General features: G+C 37.9%; 1 protein-coding gene across 7 annotated transcripts in view; it reads left to right on the top strand.

Moving 5' to 3' along the window:
- The window catches only part of c2cd5 (C2 calcium dependent domain containing 5), a 45,552-nt gene extending 25,402 nt beyond the window's left edge, over positions 1-20,150 (top strand). For 4 of the 7 annotated variants that reach the window (XM_082181757.1, XM_082181758.1, XM_082181761.1 and 1 more), the window contains 16 exons: positions 1,009-1,176; positions 6,226-6,417; positions 7,932-8,118; positions 8,208-8,372; positions 8,472-8,612; positions 8,711-8,774; positions 8,867-8,928; positions 10,307-10,405; positions 10,543-10,632; positions 10,817-10,904; positions 10,992-11,069; positions 13,777-13,812; positions 14,139-14,240; positions 17,332-17,525; positions 18,957-19,103; positions 19,196-20,150. In XM_082181757.1, coding sequence (XP_082037883.1) covers positions 1,009-1,176; positions 6,226-6,417; positions 7,932-8,118; positions 8,208-8,372; positions 8,472-8,612; positions 8,711-8,774; positions 8,867-8,928; positions 10,307-10,405; positions 10,543-10,632; positions 10,817-10,904; positions 10,992-11,069; positions 13,777-13,812; positions 14,139-14,240; positions 17,332-17,525; positions 18,957-19,103; positions 19,196-19,318 — 1,936 coding nt within the window. In that variant the 3' untranslated portion in view covers positions 19,319-20,150. The remainder of the gene's footprint in view (positions 1-1,008; positions 1,177-6,225; positions 6,418-7,931; positions 8,119-8,207; positions 8,373-8,471; positions 8,613-8,710; positions 8,775-8,866; positions 8,929-10,306; positions 10,406-10,542; positions 10,633-10,816; positions 10,905-10,991; positions 11,070-13,776; positions 13,813-14,138; positions 14,241-17,331; positions 17,526-18,956; positions 19,104-19,195) is intronic. The other 3 variants (XM_082181762.1, XM_082181759.1, XM_082181760.1) reach the window with 3 other exon arrangements.
- Positions 20,151-20,560: the final 410 nt, after the last annotated feature.

Genomic DNA, 20,560 nt, shown 5'->3' with positions numbered 1-20,560 from the left:
TGGTTGAGTGTTTTAATACCCGTTGGTTTCATAAGTCAACACCATTGCGGAGTATTTTCTCGATACAGTCTCAAAAACGCGGATTGAAATTGCAGTTGTTCTGTCACAAATGCCGTCGTAATCGTAGCATATCATTAACTATGCTGTGAAGCAGGGGAGTATCAAGGGAAGCCAGGTTATTCTGGTATATTTTGCTGTTGATATGAAAAATCAGGTACATTTAGCAATATAGCGGGTGAATTATGTATCTCTGTATTATGTATGATGTATATTACGATGTTATGATGAACTATTTGCCTTTCTCCACTGACGTTCTAAGTTGTTCAAGCGTTTCTAAGGATACTGATTTTCAGAAGGCAGCTGTCTGACTCTGAGATGGCGAACGGGAACATGGTTTGTGTAACATTAGCAACACATTATTAGCTGTTTGATAACGTAGTTAAGCAAAAGGCTAATCATATTAATTACTGCTGTGTGTCTTACGTTGTAAAGAGCGATACATAAAAAGCATTACCATTCTGATACATCAATTTGTAGACGACCTTTTATAATTCACTCTTCCACTTCTTCTGAATCAGTTTCTTTTTCAAACATATATGGGTGAATTAAACCAAACAAATATGGGTGTATTAAACCAAACATATATGGGTGTGCAGCGTTTACTACAGTAAAGTTGAACGAGTGGATCAGGGAATCCGAGCGGGTGTGATGCGGGGTGGAGGCTGGGACTAATTCGCATATTCATGGATCCGCGTATACTAAATGAAGCAAGGGTTTATAGTTACTTTCAAGCTATTTTAAGGCATGAAGAAACAGGATTTTTTTTTAAATATCATTTTGGTTATTTTCAATATTGTAATTTTATAGGATCAAATGATTTATTACAGGGTGACTTTAAACTGATTTGAGTCTTAAACAAAAGCATGTGAAAACGCCCTCAAATACAGCTTGCTCGTCCTGTTCTGTGATGAAATGCTCTAATAATGTGCTTTTTATGTGTGTTTGCAGTGAGGAGGTGTGTATTCTATCAGCTTCAGGCACCGCTGCGATCCTCAGCTCCCGTTTCATGCAGGACGGCCCGCTGGAGACCGATCACAGGTTGTCACGGCAACCGCTTGTCTTTTCTACAGGGTCAGAGAGGGTCGATGGGGATATGGGTAGTACAGCCTCATTGGGGTAGGTTAATGACACACAAGCACATACACACACACATACACACACACACCTTTGGCCCCCTGCTAAGGGTATGGCATTAAATGATGGACAAAGCGCAAGCGCATAAACACAGCTTGCAAGTGAATTACGGTGAGCACAGTGACTGAAATGTAAACCTGAAGAAATTGCAAATCCTAAACTCGAGCAAAACTCATTTTTAATTGTGCACACAAATCAACACAGTGTGAGGAGAAATAACAAAACCGCGAGTCCTAACAAGTCTCGCACACGCAGAACTGACCATAAGTGCGATTTCTGTTGTGCTGTTCTTGTTGGCCCTCTCTGAATGAACACACTCAAAACAACTGTTTGCCATCCCATTCCCAACACAGCATAAGTTTTCTTTCGGTCTTATTGCTGTAAGATTCTTTGTGAATTGTTGCAGTGGCATACTACGGAAGCCTGTAGAGGCCATGCATTCATATATTTTTATTTGTTGTTTTCTTATAATCTTGAAGTAAAAGTTGTTTTCTCTTGATCTAGACGTAAAAAGCCTGTTTCTCACGATTCACAATGGTTTGAAATAAGCCAGCGGTAAAGTTGATTTGATACTTGACATTCGTTAAACGTTCAATCTTTTCTTCAACGTTAAACAATGTGTTATCACAGAATAGCGGTGGTTTATGCTGTATTTTTTCATTCAGATCATGCACATAAAGCATGTTTTCTTAATATAGCCATAAGCAGCAATCATCAGAGCTCAAGCACCAATGGCCCATGAACAAGTAAACACTGTAATATGTATTGTATACAAAGTTTGGAACTAGTCTACACTAGTGTTGTCAAAGTACCGGTACTTCGGTACCAAGTCGGTACTGAAAATGTGACGATACCAGCATTTCTGTAGTACCAGGTATATTCGGTACCCACTAATAGGCAGCTGCTTTAAGTCGCTTCCGTGTTTTTATCTAAGCGCGGGGCTCCAGACTAACTTTTTTACTTGGAGCACTGTCTGTAGCCGATATATACCACGATATATATAGTGTCTGTGTATATTAAACTGCAAAAAGACTATTTAAATATTAACCCTGCATGTTCTGCTTGTCTCTGTGCGAATGAATGGCGCAGACGCACGGTTTCATTTACCACATACACACACACACACACTGAAGCACGAGTGACGCTCGCGCTGTTTTCAGTCTCTGCTGCCTTATGACATGATGACATCTCATGAGCATTTTACCGTTTAATTTGAGAAAAAACTATCGTCATATCATACACACACAAAAACTCAAAGGTCTTCACGGCAACCCGTCAAAATAAAAGTTCGGTTTAACTTGAAGAAATTGACAGAAATAATTAGGCTACTGTACAGTAGATTTAGCTACGTCTCCATGGGATTTTTTTTATAAGCAATATTTACGTTTAAACAGCATGTAGCCTTTAATGCTTATATGTTCTTTATGATTACTGTCATAAATAAAGTCATTGAATTGAATGTAATATTTTTTTCAAATAGTTAAATAAAATAGAAAAATAGTTCCAACAGATTTTGCTGTGGTACCGAAATTGGTACCGAGAACCGTAAAATTTTAATGGTATCGGTACCGACTACTGGAATTTTGGTACCATGACATCCCTAATCTACACACACACACAAATCACGCATACATGGGTAGTAAAGAAACCAAACAGAAGCAGGGGAAATGAAGTCAAGTTAACCATCTGAAAGAACCATCAGTTTCTAAATAACCTTGTTGATCAAGGGGTAGCAAAGAGAGGGGGGAACTTGTGCTCTATAAAATCTGGAAAAGTCACACAGGGTTTGCTTGACCAATGAGAAAGGTGGAATTTGCAAACGGGAAAATTCTTCTGTTGGGAGGTTTGATGGCCCTTTGTTTGCGAGCATGGTTAGAATGGTTCTGTCAGTTTGTCTCCATTTATACACCAATTAATATAACAAACACATACTGCATTCTATGAGGAGGTGATGTCCACTAATCTGTGAGTCGTTAAATGAGCAATCATTTGATAGGAGACACGATATAGGTGAGGTTACATTAACTAGTAGTTCTAGCATAAGGCATGCATAAATACAATATACTAAACAGTATCGATGCACACAATGTCCTGGGGATTATGCAGATTAATTTATATATACCGGACCATCTATGAATCAACGGAGGAAACTCCTTTTTATAGAAAATAGGCATTTCTAAGTATTTTTATGGCTTGATCCAAAGTGAGTCCAGAGCAAAGCTCTGCATTCTTTTCTGTCATATATTAGTCTCTGCTGCCATGGTGACCAGGGGCCTGATCCCCACCTTGTTGCAAATTTCCCTTCAGGGTTGTCTCATACAATTTTTACACACAGTTTGTTTGTTGGGCATGGGGTTTTAAAGATTACTTGTTACATATAGCAATAAGTGTAACTCTACGTGTCTATTTGGTCCAGCCAATACACTGGCAATTTGAAAAATGTCTTATTGGGGCCTTTAAAAGTTACATTTAATGATCAAATTAACATTTAGCTAAAGTTAACATTTAATGATCTGTAAGCCTTTCACATATTTCTACATTAATTATATAAAACTATACTGTCAGTTATACAAATTAACTGGATAAATGCATTTCCATTCAAATGGAAACTGATAGAAAAACATTAGGCTTAAAAGACTATGCGTATCATGTATAACATTAAAATCACAACCTTCCTCTTTCATTTAAAATAGCTGACCGTTTAAACTTTGATGTTAGCTTCCCAAGCATCATATATTTATGAAATGAATCATGTTTGGAAACCTTAATATATTGCAGTCTGGCAGTGGAGCTAGCAGGTAAACCAATGAAAAGGGCATTACAGTAGTCAAGGCGGGATGAAACGAAAGCATGGATAATCATTTCTGCGTCTTTAACACCAATGAAGGGATGGAGCTTGGCAATGCGACATACATTTAGTGAAAGAATGCAGATTTGGTGATAGTTGATATGAGCCATAAAGGTGAGAGAGGAATCTAAAATAACACCAGGATTTTTACAGTACTGGATGGTTTGATGAGAGTACCAGCAACGGAGCAAAGGGCGAGTAGTAGAAGTATAGAGAGAGAGCCAGAGTCACCAGAAAGTGGTCGTTCACTACCTTTACAAGGGCAGTTTCAGTTCTATGAAATGGGCAAAAAACAGATTGAAAGGGATCATAGAGATAATTTACAACTAGAAAAGACTGAAGCTGGGAGGCAAAAGTTTTTTCCAGTAATTTGGCAAAAGAGATTTGAAATAGGATGATAATTAGATAACTGAGGAGTCAGGGTTGGGTTTCTTGAGAACTGGGTTAACTGTGGCAGTTTTGAGTGGCTGAGGAAATGAAGCAGAGGTAAGATGTATTAATGGAGTAAGAAATAGGGGCAGAGTGGCAGAATTTCAGGATAGAAGTAGGGACAGGGTCAAGTCGACAGGATGAAGAGTTGGATTTCAAGATGAACTCAGAGACAGAAGATGGATTAGTCAAAGAAAAGCTAGTCAAAGACTGGCCAGAGAGATTAGGCACGAAGCTAAACTCAGCCGCCTCATCAGAGAAACACCGGCGGTCAGTTCTGCACGTGTGAGACCTGTCATGAACTCGCACTTTTGTTTTTTTTCTACTCGCAACGTGTTGATTTGTGCGTGCACAATTTTTTGTTCGAGTTTTTTACCTGCAGGTTTACATTTTACATGCAAGCTTTTTCACTGTTCTCACACTGCTGTAATTCACTTGCTCACTGTTTATGTGCTTATGCTGATTTGTCCATCATTTAACACCATATAAGGGGCTCTTAAAGCAATAGTTCACCCAAAAAATTATTTTTTTATCATTCACTCTCCCCCTCATGTTGTATCAAACTGCAAAAAGGGTGTGAAATGAAAATTCACCATATCTATTTTCTAAATGAATGTTATAGATCTTATTGTGAACAATAATCAGCGCATCATTTTATTCTTGTTTCATTAAAAAAATTAAATGTTTTGACCTCGTAAAGTTAATGAAAATGCCATAACTGGACCTTCCAATAAACACTGACAGACTTTAGTCTAATACTTTAGTCTAATAATTTAATGCTTAAACCCACTCCCCTAATATATATATATATATATACACAAAGCTATTGCGCATGTCTTTCTGAAAAACCTAAAGCACTATTTGTTTAATTTGTATTTTTGTTCTGTTGTATTTTTTGTTGGTATTGTTTGTAATTTAGTTTCTTTGTTCTTATTGTATTGCTGACTGTTTACTTGTCTTCTGTAACTGTTTTGAGGACTTTATACTTATAGTACATTAATTAACCTAGTAGTTTTTGCTGAAGTATTGATAATTGTGAAATTTCACTGATATTTAAAATGACTCATTTCATGAAATAAGACTTTGATCATTTCACCCACCATTAAATAGTGATTTCAATATTGAGCAAAATAATCGTGATTATGATTTTTGACATAATTGAACAGCCCTAGTCACAGCCTCTTTTTTTTAAGTTACACTCAAATACACAATATCACAGATCTGTCGCTACTTCTATTTCATCATGACTTTAACAAAAAAGTAATTAATCGTAAATTTTCTCCTTGGTTCAATAGCTCTTAAAGTGAGAACTTAAATTGTGACTTGAAAAAATGTAAGGTGCGACTTCATTTTGCCCATTGTCAGTTTTGATTTCATACTGAGTTTAGAAGTCGAACAGGTTTGGAACAACATGAAGTAAATCATGACTTAAATTTAATTTTGGGTGAACTTTTCCTTTAATCTCAATACTAAACTGTACTAATTAAATTGGTGTGTGTGTGTGTGTCTGTGTATGTTTGCTGGGGACAGTTTTTACAGCTACTAACCAAATTAAGTCTTAAGGACTTCATAACAAAGGGGCTAAAACTTGCCTGTCTCTGAATATGTACGTGTTTTATGTAAAAAAATAAATAAAATCTTTACAAATGTGTACGCTTATGTAAAGATAGTTTTATTCTGTTTATGGCTGGTTGGGTCTGTGTGTGCCCTTGTGTTATGGTTTATGTACTAATTGGAATTTTTATTTCTGTAAGATTTGAGGAGGTGGCGCCCCCTGGCTGTGAGTTCTGTCACATACCGTACGATGAGTTGAATATACCATTTCCTGCTCAGCTCACCTATTGCTGCTGCTGTCGGCGTTACAAAGTGCCCGATGTCCTCTTTACCACGATCGACCTGCCTACTGAAGCCAACATCACCGGGAAGGGCTGCCTGATTCAGGCCAGGTAGAAACTGCACATAACATCCTGTCCAAATGGAACACAGTATAGTGCAAGTAGTATCTGAAGCAATTAATAATAAATAGCAGTGTGTAGGGCTGCACAATGAATTGAATTAAAACCTAAATCACGATATGTCTTAGTGTGATCATCAAATTGCAAAGGCTGCCATGTAATCCAACAAATATATGAGCTGTGTGTTTCACTGTTCATGCATGAGCAGCTCGGTTTGCAGTAAATGACCCTCCACACAAACTTATGCTCTGAGTTTGTGTCGCTTATTATGTGCAACATGTGCCGACCATTTTCACAAACTTATAATGAGAAGCATTTATAAACTAACTTGTCAAGAAAAAAATCTTTTAAGGGGTTTTAAGTCATTATTATTATTATTTTCTTAAATAGTTGATTTACAGTTCATTTATTTTATAGTGAAATATTACAATATTAATATTGTTTAATATTGTATTTATTAATAATAATAATAATAAATCAATTTTTTATCTTATACAGTATATCATATTGATGTTATCACTACATTTTTGGCCAAATTGTGCAGCCCTACAAACAAGCAAAGCGAACCTGGGGCTTTTTTTATTATAAAAAATGTAATAGGAAAAATCACTATTAGATTTTCCCCAAAATCTTGCAGCCTTAGTAGTTTGCTATATTTTATTTACAATGTTGCAAAAAAGAAAGAAGACATTTTACTTTTTTAATGTGTCCCAAGTGAACAATTAGTTCAGATTTTGGGGGAAGAGTTCAGGTCAAATGTATTGCATTGTGGGATACAGTGGCTACGTTTACATGCAACCAAGTAATTCATTAGTAATCGGATTGATGGCTCAGTCGGACTGAAAAGCCTTCCTTTAAACACCTTAATCGATCCGATTGAGCTCAATCTGAATAAAATTTTGATCGGTTTGAAAGGGGTGGTTTATTCCTTTTCTTATCCGATCGAGAGAACATATAAACACTTGATCGGATTGAAAACCGAAACTGGAAAGGACTGGGCATATGCAATGACGTAGAAATGGCGTTATGACGTACGGAACAAGCTGCATTTGTTGTTAAATAAAATGTAAATTAAATAATAAAATAAAATAATCGTCTGTGAAGTAGAGTAGAACAACGTTCCATTAATCCCCATCACTTCATAGTCTCATCCACAGACACTTTATTTTGGTTGTGGGAAGGGGCGTTTTTACTGTTTTATATATAAACAGTACGGCACAACGGTTCATGTGCTTGACGTCTCTTAATCAGGACCTAAAATTGATAAATATTCAGTTAACTGCTCTTTAAAACAAAGAAAAGAAGCAATGTAAGAGAATAGTTTGCACAAACAGCAGGAAACTCTGTATATTCGTACAGTCGCACGTCAATTCAATTTTAATTCATTCTGATTGAAACAAAAAGTGTGCATGTAAACATAGCCAGTATGTTCTGGTGGTATACTGTGCGTTTTGGCAAATGTGATAGGTCATCTGGGTATTCTTTGCTGCATCACCCCACTGTAGGCTGTGTCGGACTAAAAAGAAGGCCCAGGGCGAGGGGAACGCCATGGCCATCAGCAATCTTCTGCCATTTCTCGAGTACGAGCTCCACACACAGCTGATGAACAAATTGAAGCTACGGGGCATGAACGCTTTGTTTGGTCTGCGTATCCAAATCAGCGTGGGAGAGACCATGCTACTAGGACTGGCGGTCAGTGTGCTATTACCAATAATGCAGTGCGTTGACTTAATTAATTATTACCGGTTGTCCTGTTAATATCTGTTGTTTGTTGCATCCAGTCTGCAACAGGAGTCTATCTGACAGCGTTACCCAGTCCTGGAGGAATCCAGGTATTGGGAAAAACTCCCAGTGACATCACATACGAACAGCACATCTCCAATATGCAGAAGAAAATCAATGACACCATCACTAAAAATAAAGAAGTGTATGAAATCAACCCTCCTGTAAGTACACATACACCTCAAGGCACTTTGTGAGGTAGTATTTAAATCATAATAAAAAAAATAAAAATAAAATGTTCTTTCTTTTTTTCCCCATCGTAGGAAGTTATCGAAGAGATCATTGGTTCGCCTATTCCTGAGCCTCGTCAAAGGTCCCGTCTCTTTCGTTCTCACTCAGAGAGCTCAGATGAGGTTTCAGAAATAGACCTGTCCCATGGGAAGAAGGATGCCTTTGTGTTGGAGGTAAACTGGCTTTGTACTAGAGGTTGAACTTAAACTTGGAGATACTGGACTTTTTTTGTGGAGTGAAAGATCTGTCTGATGTTTTAATACACTTCTAGATTGATGACACAGATGCTGTGGAAGATATTCATGCACTTCTGACTGATTCTCCCACCCCAGCTGGTACAAACCTCTGCTAGACCATTGTTGGACTCTATTATGTTTTTACTGGACTGTATATTCAGATGTGTGTTTGTACGTTGTCTTCTGTTCAGGATTCTACAGCTGCAACACTGAAATCATGCCTGGGATTCAGAACTGGACTTCAGCTATACAGGTATCATTCACCATAGTGAACTAGGGATGTGACTGTGAGGAAATTTTCCCACTGGTTAATCGACGTGTGACAACACCGGTAATACCGGTATCACTGGGGGGGGCGGGGCATTGGAGTTTTTCCCTCTTTTGTACCCTCGCTTTTAAATCGCTAATTCAAAAGCGAAAGTAAAATGTGCACGGCCGCACCGGCATTCATAAAGGTGCGGAGCAGAGCAAGCGTTTTCAGTTCATTTCTATGGAAGTTGAGCGCGAACACACTCGCTTTGCTCCAGTGGACACGCACCATTATGAATGCCCGTGTGCATTTTACTTTCGCTTTTGAATTAGCACCAATTCAGGGGCGGCAGTTGTTTGAATGGTGGGTTCATTATTATTTCTTAATGAAAAACACAAAACAGTACAATGACAAACTCGCTTAAATAGGCACTTTTACATTTCGCTTTGAAACCAAATCTTTCGCCGTCGTCTTGTCAGTCAAGAGTGAGCTCTAACTGAACTAAATTACTTTTATTACTATAAAAAATCTAAATGACGGTGGGGGCGGTGCGGAGGTGTGCAAGTAATGTTACCAGTGTTGCAGCTGAACACCGGCAACACCGACTATCGCAGCAAGCCTATAGTGAACCTTTCCATTTCCTGAAAATTGCAGATATAGTGTTGGTGTGTTTTTACAACACTCACAATTTGTTGACGTGCAACTTTTTGACTTAACAAAAACCAACAATATTTTAATAAAGACAGGATGTGCAAGAGCCATTTCAAACCGCAACACAGATATCAAAGGATTTTTTGAGAAATATTTGTTTATTTACAATGGACCCTTTTCACGGAGTGGGATGATGCATTTTCACAGTTATTAACATTATAAATCTTGCAAATATATATATATTTTTTTATGTACATTTACAACACTACTTTCTAATACAACGATGAGGAAGTGATGGAAAAATTTACATTTTCCTCACTTCTGACCAACACGGTTGATCTCTCAAAAAAATTGGGAAATTCATAGAAACGCTATCATGATTTTTATTTTATTTTCCTGTTGGAGCAAATTGGAAAGTAAAAATTGTGTTGGTCGTAGTTCACACCCGTTCACCACTATAGAAGTTTACTCAACTATGACAACTTCTGCTTGTGAAATGTGAAAAAGGTCCATGAAGACCATACCGTTGCCCTAATATTTGCAGACAATTAATAAATGAAGCTAGTTTGAGATATGTGCACTCCAGAAAACAAATTTATTTTCTATATAATGTCTGCATATTATATTTGGATGTAATGCACATTTGAGGTTGTTTCTTCAGAATGAGTTGACATGAGGAGGTTTTCAATGTTTGGTGTAGAATCAAACATAGATTTTTGTTTGCTTTCAGATGTTTACCTCTGTGAGGGTCTTTCGCCTTAACAACGTCAACTTGACCAATCAGGGACTGAATAAGGTTTTCAGTGACCTCTGTGAGAACCTGCTTAAGGTGAATCATTTTTCCCCCCCTATATTTCCTACATCTTATTTCTGTCATGGTCTAATGTAGACCAGCTAAACCAAGTTAAATGATTTATACGTGCTTGGATATCACTGCTCTTACTGGAATATATGTGTGCTCTGTAGAGTTTGTACTTTAAACTGCGGTCATTGGTCCCCTGCTGTCTTTGTCACCTGAACTTCACCGTGGCCATACCTGAAGATGAGCTCATCCAGGTGAGAGCACACCTGACCTTACTTTTTTGTCAAATAAACATTCAACTTTCAGTTTGCAGTCTTATTACTGTTGTGAAACATAAAGCAAGTAATAATGGATCCCTCAAGATTTTATCCTCTTGGGTTTCATTCTTACCCTTTTACCTCTGTCCCGCATCATCTGTCAGTGTTGTTTAATTTACAGGTGGCGGTGACAGCTGTGGCAATGAGCTTTGACAAAGAGCTGACTTTGGAAAATGGCAAACAAAGTGGGGATAAGTCGCTAAAAAAGGGTGAGCATGCGGTCTATGTACCTTCATGTGGGAAACACCTCTCTGAAAAGCTGATCTGCATGGTCTCCTGTTGATTGTCTTTTGCAGAAAATGACGAGCAGCTTCAGTTCAACCTGGAGCTCAATGCTGAAATGTTGTCTTCCAACCCTCTTAGCTCCCCCAAAGGTAAACCCTGGTGAATCCAAACTTCACCAGATGCCCCATTCAGTTCTTTATAGCTCTTTAAATGTTTGCCATAATCCATCCATCCATCCATCCAGCCTTCCATCTAGGGGTGGGCGATATGACCAAAAAATGTTTCATGCTATGATACATTTTATTTCACGATAACAATTAAAGTGCAATTTATTTAACATGTAGTTAGAAATGGAATAATCAAATACTTTATATAGTCATCATTGTATTAATTAAATATACATTTATTTTTATTAAAGCTGCCGTCGGCAACATTTTTTTGATCATATTCAGTGAAATTGACTCTATAATCCGACAGAACAACATAAATAAGATGGTTTTAGAAAAAAACCCAAGCTTCTAACTCCACCTGGAGCGTGTTATTTGTTTTGCAAAAATCCACCGCTCCCGGATCATCGGGTCCAATCAGCGCAGGGGAGTAGTGTTGTCACGATACCAAAATTATTGTTTCGATACCGATACCAAGTCAAGTATTGCGATTTCAATACTTTTTCGATACTTTTCCTGAAAAGGGAGAAACACTCTCAAATATCATTGCTGTGCTTTATTTTAAAACCGGGACAACATTCTAATCATATAACACACTAATAAATGAACATATGAACAGCAGATATATAAAACATTTGAACAAAATATGAAATATAAAAATATAAAAAATAAATTAGAGCAATGACATTCAAGGTAAAAAAAATATATATAAATTTAGCAGCATTATCTCATTTATCATAAGAAACATATGAGCTTTATCTTGATTCTGAACTTTGAATAAAAATATGAACAGCGATTATATTAAACAATGTTTAATATTGGTAACATATGATAAGCCACATTGGTGATATATTTGACATCTGGGGAGAGAGTTGTGGAAGGCCTATACTTCATGTTAAACATAAATATATAGCAGCAAAGACAACGTCGGCAGTGTTGACGGTAAAATAGGCTACAGAATAATTCGTTCTGTATTGAGAGGTGCAATATTTGAAAATCGATAATATTTTTTTAAATTACATTTATAGGCCTATTGTATTTATGTCAAAACTTTCAAACATCAAAATGTCATTTATTAATATGTATTCGTGTCAAAATGACATAGAAACATCTTTTCCTATTCTATTTTGTCTGGAAACGCTTCCAACACGCTTGCGTGTCGCGTGAAAAATAGGCGTCGGTTCTATTTCTAGCATACACGCGTTTCCCTCGAGCCGCGCCCAGACGCGTGTGTCACGCAGGCAGTTAACATGGGAGCCGAAATAAAAACGGACACGACACGCAGCCGGTCATTCTTAGAAGTATCCATACTAATAAATTAAGGAATCGTGACGTTTTTAATTTCCGATTTACTTTTTAAGTATCGGTGCACCGTGCAACGGAGCAAGGTAGGCAACGTACTTCCATATGTCACTCCTCGCGTCATCTTTCTACGAGTCGTGGACCACTTGTGCTCGCACATGCAGCCATGTCGCTGTAGTGTTTTGTCACATGACACTGACAGCGGCAGGTTCTTTGCTGCGTGCGTCAGGAAAAAAACACAGACGTCCATAGGGAGGCGTTTAAAAAAAAAAATTTAAGTATCGATACTGATAAATTTAGGTATCGTGACGTTTTTAATTTCCGAGTATCGCGATACTTTTGAAGTATCGGTACACCGTGCAACACTACAGGGGAGTGTGAGATCTGACTGTCAATCACAGGTCGTGCACACGCCACAGATCCCCCCTCACTCGCGCACGTTAATATCACATGCACACGCCATGCCTGAAGTTCGCCTGGAGATTGCATGAAGCGATGGCGGAGAGAAAATCTACTAACAAGCTTCCAATTCCTCGGTTATTGCTATCTATGGATAGATTAGCCAGGGCAGCCTACCTCCGAGTCCATGGTGTTGATCGATGCTGAAGAGAAGGACGCGTTCACAGAAAATCAGGTACACACGCACAGTGACGCACTGACGTGCACGACCTCGATGGGAGGGTGCTCGCTGGTAGTGGGGAGGGGCATGAGAGTTGTAAACATTCAAAATTTTGGCTAATCGACCCAATCTGCCAGACTTGCCGACTGCAGCTTTAAATCTACAAAAAGTTGTTCAGTCAAGATCAGTAAGTTATTTTCTCTTTTGATTGATTAGACACACAGGTCAAATCAGGTGTATTAGGCTGCTGTCACTTTAAGAGTGACCTTCAATCTTCCGCTGTTCAGATGTTTGCATGCCCATTGACGGTGGACGGGTCATCATAGGCACTCTGATTGGTCTACGGCTTCACGGCCACATACGCAGCAGAGTGCGATGCACTGTGTGTTGTGTCACATTCCTCCCGTAACCATCATTCAAATTTTGAGTGACTTGTGCCACAGTAAGACCTTCTGTTGGCTCTGATCAGACGGGATAGCTTTCGTTGCCCTCATGCATCAATGAGCCTTGGGCGTTTGTGGTTTGTCCCTCTCCTCTGACCACTGTTGGTAAATTCTCACCACTGCTGACCGGGAGCGACACACGAGCCTTGCCATTTCAGAGATACTCTGACCCAGTCACCTTTACAGAACAATTTGGCCCTTGTCAAAGTAGCTCTTTGATGAATTATTGTAAAAAATTATTATTGTTTATAGTATTGGGCCCTGGTGTTTAAATACTACTAATGTGTTCAATGCTTTCATTGCATTGGTTTCCTTTGTGTCACAGGTCTATCAGAGGTTGGCAGCCATCCGTCGGCCAAAGGTCAGTACCTGATTCGTTGCTGAGAGTTCTGGAAGCAGCAGGGTGTTTTTTTCTTTTCATTTCTGCTCCTTTTGTGTCTGACAGTTTGAAGTGCTGCAGCACACACCCCAGCATCATCCATTTTACCCCTTTTTCTTTTTTTTCTTTCTTTCTTTCTGTGTCTTGTTTCCTCTTCTCTTTGTCCCTCTGTTGTGTCGTTGTATGTATGTGTCTGTGGGGTTTGTGACCGCATGTGCACATATTTGTGTGTGTGTCTATCTGTGTTTGTGTCTGAATGTTCGTCTGTCTGTGTGTGTGTGTGTGTGTGTGTGTGTGTGTTTGTCCAGCCCCCTCAGTTGATTACAGTTCCTTTGCAGACAGATGCAGCTCCTGGATAGAGCAGCTTAGACTGAAAGCTCACACCATAAGACGTGGATCAGTTAAAACAAGTAGGAGTACATGCAAACTCGCTTACATACACGGACACATTCCAACTCTCATAGACCCTAGTCAGAGTAGACTGCATATTTAAAGGGATCTTTAACTTCAAGACGCAATTAAAATGGGCCAAGTTTGCTTAATATACTCTGTTAATGTAATTTGCACTAACCTTTACTTCTAATCTATTCACTTTCCATCAGTGCACATTATTTCAAATAAATTAATGTTCGTCTTTGTAATCTTTCACCAAAATAATACCTTGCAGACCTAATTTAGTGTTGTCAAAATATTATCGATATTTCTATATATATCGATACTGAAATATCTGAAACAGTTCCAATGCTCCTTTTCTGCTTTATCGATACACCTATACCAGCTGTGCGTTCTCACTCTCTCTCTTCTCTCCGATGGCGAATTGACACACACCCGCCTCGCCTCACTCTGGTTGAATAGTGCTTGTATTACGCATAAGTTTAGTCATTCCCATGGTGTTTTGCGCTCACACCAAAAGTACACACACCACTTATCTATATAAATGGCGCTCTCATAAAGCCTCTCAAACAGCTCGCGAGCACCAAACTGACTTGTTTTTCATGGCTTATTGTATATGTGTGTGTATGTACACTGCCCGGCCAAAAAAAAAAAAAAAGAGGTAACTGTTTGGATTTAAATAGGCAAATGCTCAAGTGTCTATGATTGGATCATTATTGTTGTGATTATTATGTTTCTAGCATGTTATGTTTGGCAACAGTTCTTCTAACCCTAATTGGAGTGTTGCTTTTCATTTCTTAAACAACCATGTAGGAAGACACTGGATGACAATGTCAAGATTCTTCAGGCTCAAATTGTGAAAGAATGGTTGGGAGGGAGAAAGAAGAATCATTTTCACACATGAACTGACACCTTTGAGTCCAAACCTTTAATGCACGAAAAGACTGTGGAAACAACATCACAACATTTATCTCCATCAAGAGGTGCATCAATTTTTGGTCAAGATCTTGAATTGAGTCAAGCACACTGTAAAGTCTACTCCAGCACATCCCAAAGGCTTTCAGTGAATTTAAGGTCTGGACTCAATTCATGTGTGAAAATGATTCTTCATTCTCCCTCCCAACCATTCTTTCACAATTTGAGCCTGATGAATCTTGACATTGTCATCCAGTGTCTTCCTACATGGTTGTTTAAAAAAATGAAAAGCTACACACTCCATCAATTAGGGTTAGAAGAACTGTACAAACATATAACATGATAGAAACATAATAATAACTGCAAAATTGATCGAATCATAGACACTTAAGCATTTGCCTATTTAAATCCAAATAACAACTTTTTTTGTTTCGTTGGCCAGGCAGTGTATTTAATCATGTGGACAATTTGGTTAAAGATGTTTTTAAAATGTTTCGCCAGCTATGATCAAGACCAAGGCACAACGCTGTATGATATATTGATCCACAGCCACGTTTTTAAAAAACAAATTTATATTTTATTTATATAAAATGGCATCTACTCTGGCTACAGTCTATACTCCTACACGCATCCTTACACACATACTCCCATACCCTGCATCTAAAAGAGGACGAGTCTTGCTGCCATATGCCGATCCAATCGTATCTGAACTTGACTGACAGAGTGTGAAAGTTGAGGTTGAGTCCTAGTAAGCAACCGTGGTGAAGAAGACCATCATTCTTTCAGTTTTGCCTCAGTGATTTCATATTTGAGCTGGCTGATGAGATGTGTATGAATAAAAGCACATCACAGACTGCCTCTGTCGCATATGATGCATAAATGCATCATAAGTTTGGCTTTAAAGTTTGTACAGTTTAGGGTTGGGCGTTATAACTAGAAAAATCTGTTTATTCTGATGATATAACTATATATATGTATGTATGTGTATATATGGCAACTCAAAAGCTACTGAAGTCAAGAAGATTCAAAATGTTTAATGTAAAAACTAAAGCACATTCAGTGTAAAATAATCAAGGCATGTTTTACACACTTTTTTTTTCACTAAATGAGCACAACTATTATGTGTGTGTATCATTTCATGTTTAATTTTATAGACTGTTACATCACAGGATTCTCACAGCCCTGGTAAACTTGTAAATATCAGCAAACTCCAGTGTGATTTCTTAGCCTGGAAAAATCATAGACATTATTAAAATCTTAATATCAAAAATAGTCATGATGTAGTCATGAAAATTTCTGTAGTCCTAAATTTGTTATGCTTCATTCTAAAATATATATAAAAAAAAGTTGCTCTTTGTGATTTTTATATAATACCCACTTCGAATGATCCAAGTCATGACAAAATTATGGAAATTCATTGGTTAGTTATTACATATACATACATACATTATTTTTGATTCATGAAAAATGACAAATAAATATTTTTAATGAAATCATTGAGTTAGAATTTTAAATCAGTTCTTCTTGCATTTTGATCTGATTCCCAAAAATGAATGGGACAGAACTGAATGTTCTAATCAGCGATGGTATTAAAACAATTCTGTCTTAATGCATTCATAAAATCAATGCTGTGTTTTCTATATTGTTTTATTGTATATCACCACCAAAATCGCATGAATATTCAATATATATCGCCCAGCCCTAATGGAGTCCACTGACCGATAGTTTGAGCAATGTCTTGGAGCTGCATGCACATTAGTGCCCTGTATAACAGTTGTGATGATGCAGCGTCATGTATGATGTTTTACAGCTTTGAGATTTCGAGCTCTTTCACACTCTTGATGGGGAACAAAAAGTGTCCTCCCTTCTCAAAGCTAATCTTTTTCTGATTTATCAAGGCAGAATCAACATGCGTACATTCATTCTTTCTCTCCTCCTCTGTCTCTCTGTATTTGCATGGTGTTTATTTGCATGGTGCAGTGCCTTTGCTTTGCTTTGATCGCACGCCGCTGATCAGCAACACACAATTACACATATGTCTTTTTTCCTCGGTCACACTATGTTTGTCTCGTCACATGCGTTGGTCTTGTACAGCGCCCTCTGAAGGCCATGTCTGGTATCTTCCCACCCCCCTCTTTCTTTTCTCTCTTTCTCTCTATCCCTCTTTCTCTCTCGCTCTCTCACTCTCAACAGCATCATCTCTGGAGAAGGCCAGCCCGTTGCCCGAAGGTCGCTCTCGTTCTCTTCGGTCGAATCGCTCCTACTCGGGCAGTTCTGTCGCAGTGGTCAGAATGACCCCGCTCTCTTTCATTCCTGGCGCAAAGATCATAAAATACCTCGGCATCATCAACATGTTCTTCATTAGAGAGACCACCTCACTGAGAGAGGTAGCAGTCTCTCTGTTTTTACTACCCACTTCACCCGTATTGAGAAATCTGGTTATGATGATGAAGATTATTATTATTACTATTACTATTACTAGTATTACAGTTATTAGGGGCTTTCGCACCAGGTAGTTCTAGGAACTAGCCACCAGGGTGGTTCCCCGAGAACTAATGGTTCCCTTAGGAACATTTTCCTGGTTGCATTCGCACCTCCAGTAGGAACTCTGAAGTGATGTCAGCCACGCTTGTTGTTGTGACTTTTATTTTGACGACGCTGAGAACCCCAGAGCCTGAGCACACCGTGCTCGCATTCTCCGTGTTCATTAGTTTACGATCTGTCTAACAGTCCTGTCTAATACGTTATTAGATAGAACTGTTATACATAGAAAGTAGACAGTATATGAAAAGGCAGAGTATGCCGTGTGGATGATGTCCAGTGTTGCTAGCTGAGCAGAAACACATAATCATGTTTGGCTTGGTCCTCTCAAATTGCGTTGGATTTTCTCCTTTGCGTAAAGGTTAAGAGGCCCATCTATCACTGTTTTCCATCTTCGTAGAGTTAGTTTCTGGAGAAAATATCTATAATCCGTGTGTTTACACAGCTTTTTTTTTTTTTTTTTATGGCGGGTGCTGGTGTTTCACGTGCGTTTCGGCCAATCAGCGAACACTAACGCCACGGATAGTTCCTATAGTGCTGGTTTAGACCCTACTCTGAAGTAGGAGCTAAACTAGTTCCTCCAAAAGGAGTTCCTAGAACTAAAATTGTTCCTAGTTCCTAGTATTTTCGTCAATAGTTTTAGGAACTATGAAAAGGTTCCTCTGGTGTGAAAGCCCCTTTTGTTAATACAAAATTAATACCAAAATAGGGTATAGTATATTATAGTGAAATTATAAATAGTGATAACTAACAAGTATTGTTATTATTGTTAATTTCATATTAATATTATATATTTTAATAATATTATTGCTTTCAAAAGTAACTATAAAATATTACACAGTTAAAATGATTAATATTAAATATATAAATGCATAATATATAAATACATTTTGGATAATGTTAATATAATTAAATTACAATTATTAACATTAATGGAATGAAATGTAAATGATTTTTTTATTAATATTAATTATTGTTTGTTTTATTATCAGCATTAGAAAATAAAATTGATAATATTTATTGTTTGTTTTATTAGCATTAGAAATAATTTTCACTTTTCATAGTATTAATATTATAAAATTATTTATCATTATTAAAATAATAAGTAATATAATATAATAATATTAAATATTTTGTATAATATTAAAATTATTAAAGTTAATTAAAATGATTGAATTAAATGTTACAAATATTAACATTAATAGTAATCAATCAATATTTTTATAAATAAATAATTTATTGTTGTATATTGTCTTAGTATTATTATTGTGTTTTAGGAGGGAGGTGTGAGCGGGTTTCTGCATACGTTCATAGCTGAAGTATTTGCGATGGTTCGCGCCCATGTCGCTGCTCTTGGAGGGAATGCTGTCGTCTCCTACAGCATGAAGGAGTGTGTGTTTATGGAGAACCCTAACAAGAACCAGGTTAATACATACACAGGCACACACACAGACTCGTCCATACACACAACCAATCATGTTTGTTCATTTATGCTGGTGTTGCACATACTTTACAGGCGCAGTGCCTAATCAACGTCAGTGGGGATGCCGTCATCTTTGTTCGAGAATCTGAAGTCGAGGCGGCTTCGGTACAGCCACAGTCAGCCACCACACAGACTTCCAACGGTGAAGGAACGTGAACCAACATACACACACCAACAAACTCAAGTAAACAAGTCTTAATGTGAACCATGCCATTTGAAGCGATGTCACGCTACAACTACCAACCAAATCTCCAAGAAATCTAGACACGCATAACATGACCTGATTGGTTAGTTCTCCCTTGTGTTATATTTTAGCCCCTGTAAATGGCCAATATTTTCTTTTATTTCAGAATTATTATTTTTTAAATCCCTCCATCGGAAGCCTTTCAGAAAGGTCGTCTGCCATGTTTCTATGTGTCACATTCCATTTTGTCCATATGTGGCAAAGGCAGCTACAAAATTCAGAAGGTCTATGAAATGCGCTTGTGTTCTCAAAGAGTGTGTAAACGTGTCAATCACTCTAAATGGCCATGTTTTATATTTAAATAAAGGAATGAACTACTGATGCACTCACACCGACATGCAGTTCAGGATTTTAAATACTGGTTTCAAATTAGGCACTTCCTGTCATGTCCTACTGATCTCTTTACAATCATGTCAAATGCTGGAAACGTTTGTTTGCTTTCATGTGCCACAATGTATGATTTTTAATCCAAATGTTTGGATCGGACTTCTGTGAGGCTGGTCCAGTTCTCTTGCATGTGCAATGCCAGTTAATCATAAAGAGAGAAAGATATTTCAGGGCAGAAGCGTGCTCACTGTGGACTGACACTTGAATGTACAGATGACTGGTCTGGATATGAGGTGGGCTGCTCTGTTCCTGTGTGGACTGACTTTTATTGCTATTATTTTGTATATGTGTTTGCCTGAGGACAAATCTAAATTGTACATTATAAGATATAATTGAATAAAACTATTATGGCTCTGGTGTGTTCTTTCCTTGTTAAGTTCTTCCCTGTTGTCTCATGAGTCCGAGATGTCAGACTGTAGTTCTGAAAATTACTTGATTTTGTTCATTTGAAGAATTGATCATTATATTTATATGAATGAGGCGTTTTGCGCGGCGCGGACTATCACAGGGCAAACGTGTGAATGTTCACGGTACATTTTATGCAAACAACTCTAATCGTAGTTGTAACTCTATATTTACAGTAGGCATAATTGTCATTGCGTATGTGTATGCACTATGCAGCATGAGTCAAATACAATCTTCTGTTCGTGAACAGTTGTATTTCATTCATTAATCTGACTGTAAAACGCATTGCAGCAGCATGCAGACATGGGCGAGACAGCTCGCGCGCCCATTGGCTGCTCTGCGGCAACTGCACCAGCCTATCG

Source organism: Leuciscus leuciscus, assembly GCF_965113295.1.
Source record: "Leuciscus leuciscus genome assembly, chromosome: 10".
NCBI lineage: Eukaryota > Metazoa > Chordata > Actinopteri > Cypriniformes > Leuciscidae > Leuciscus > Leuciscus leuciscus.
This window is presented reverse-complemented; position numbering and strand designations above follow the sequence as displayed.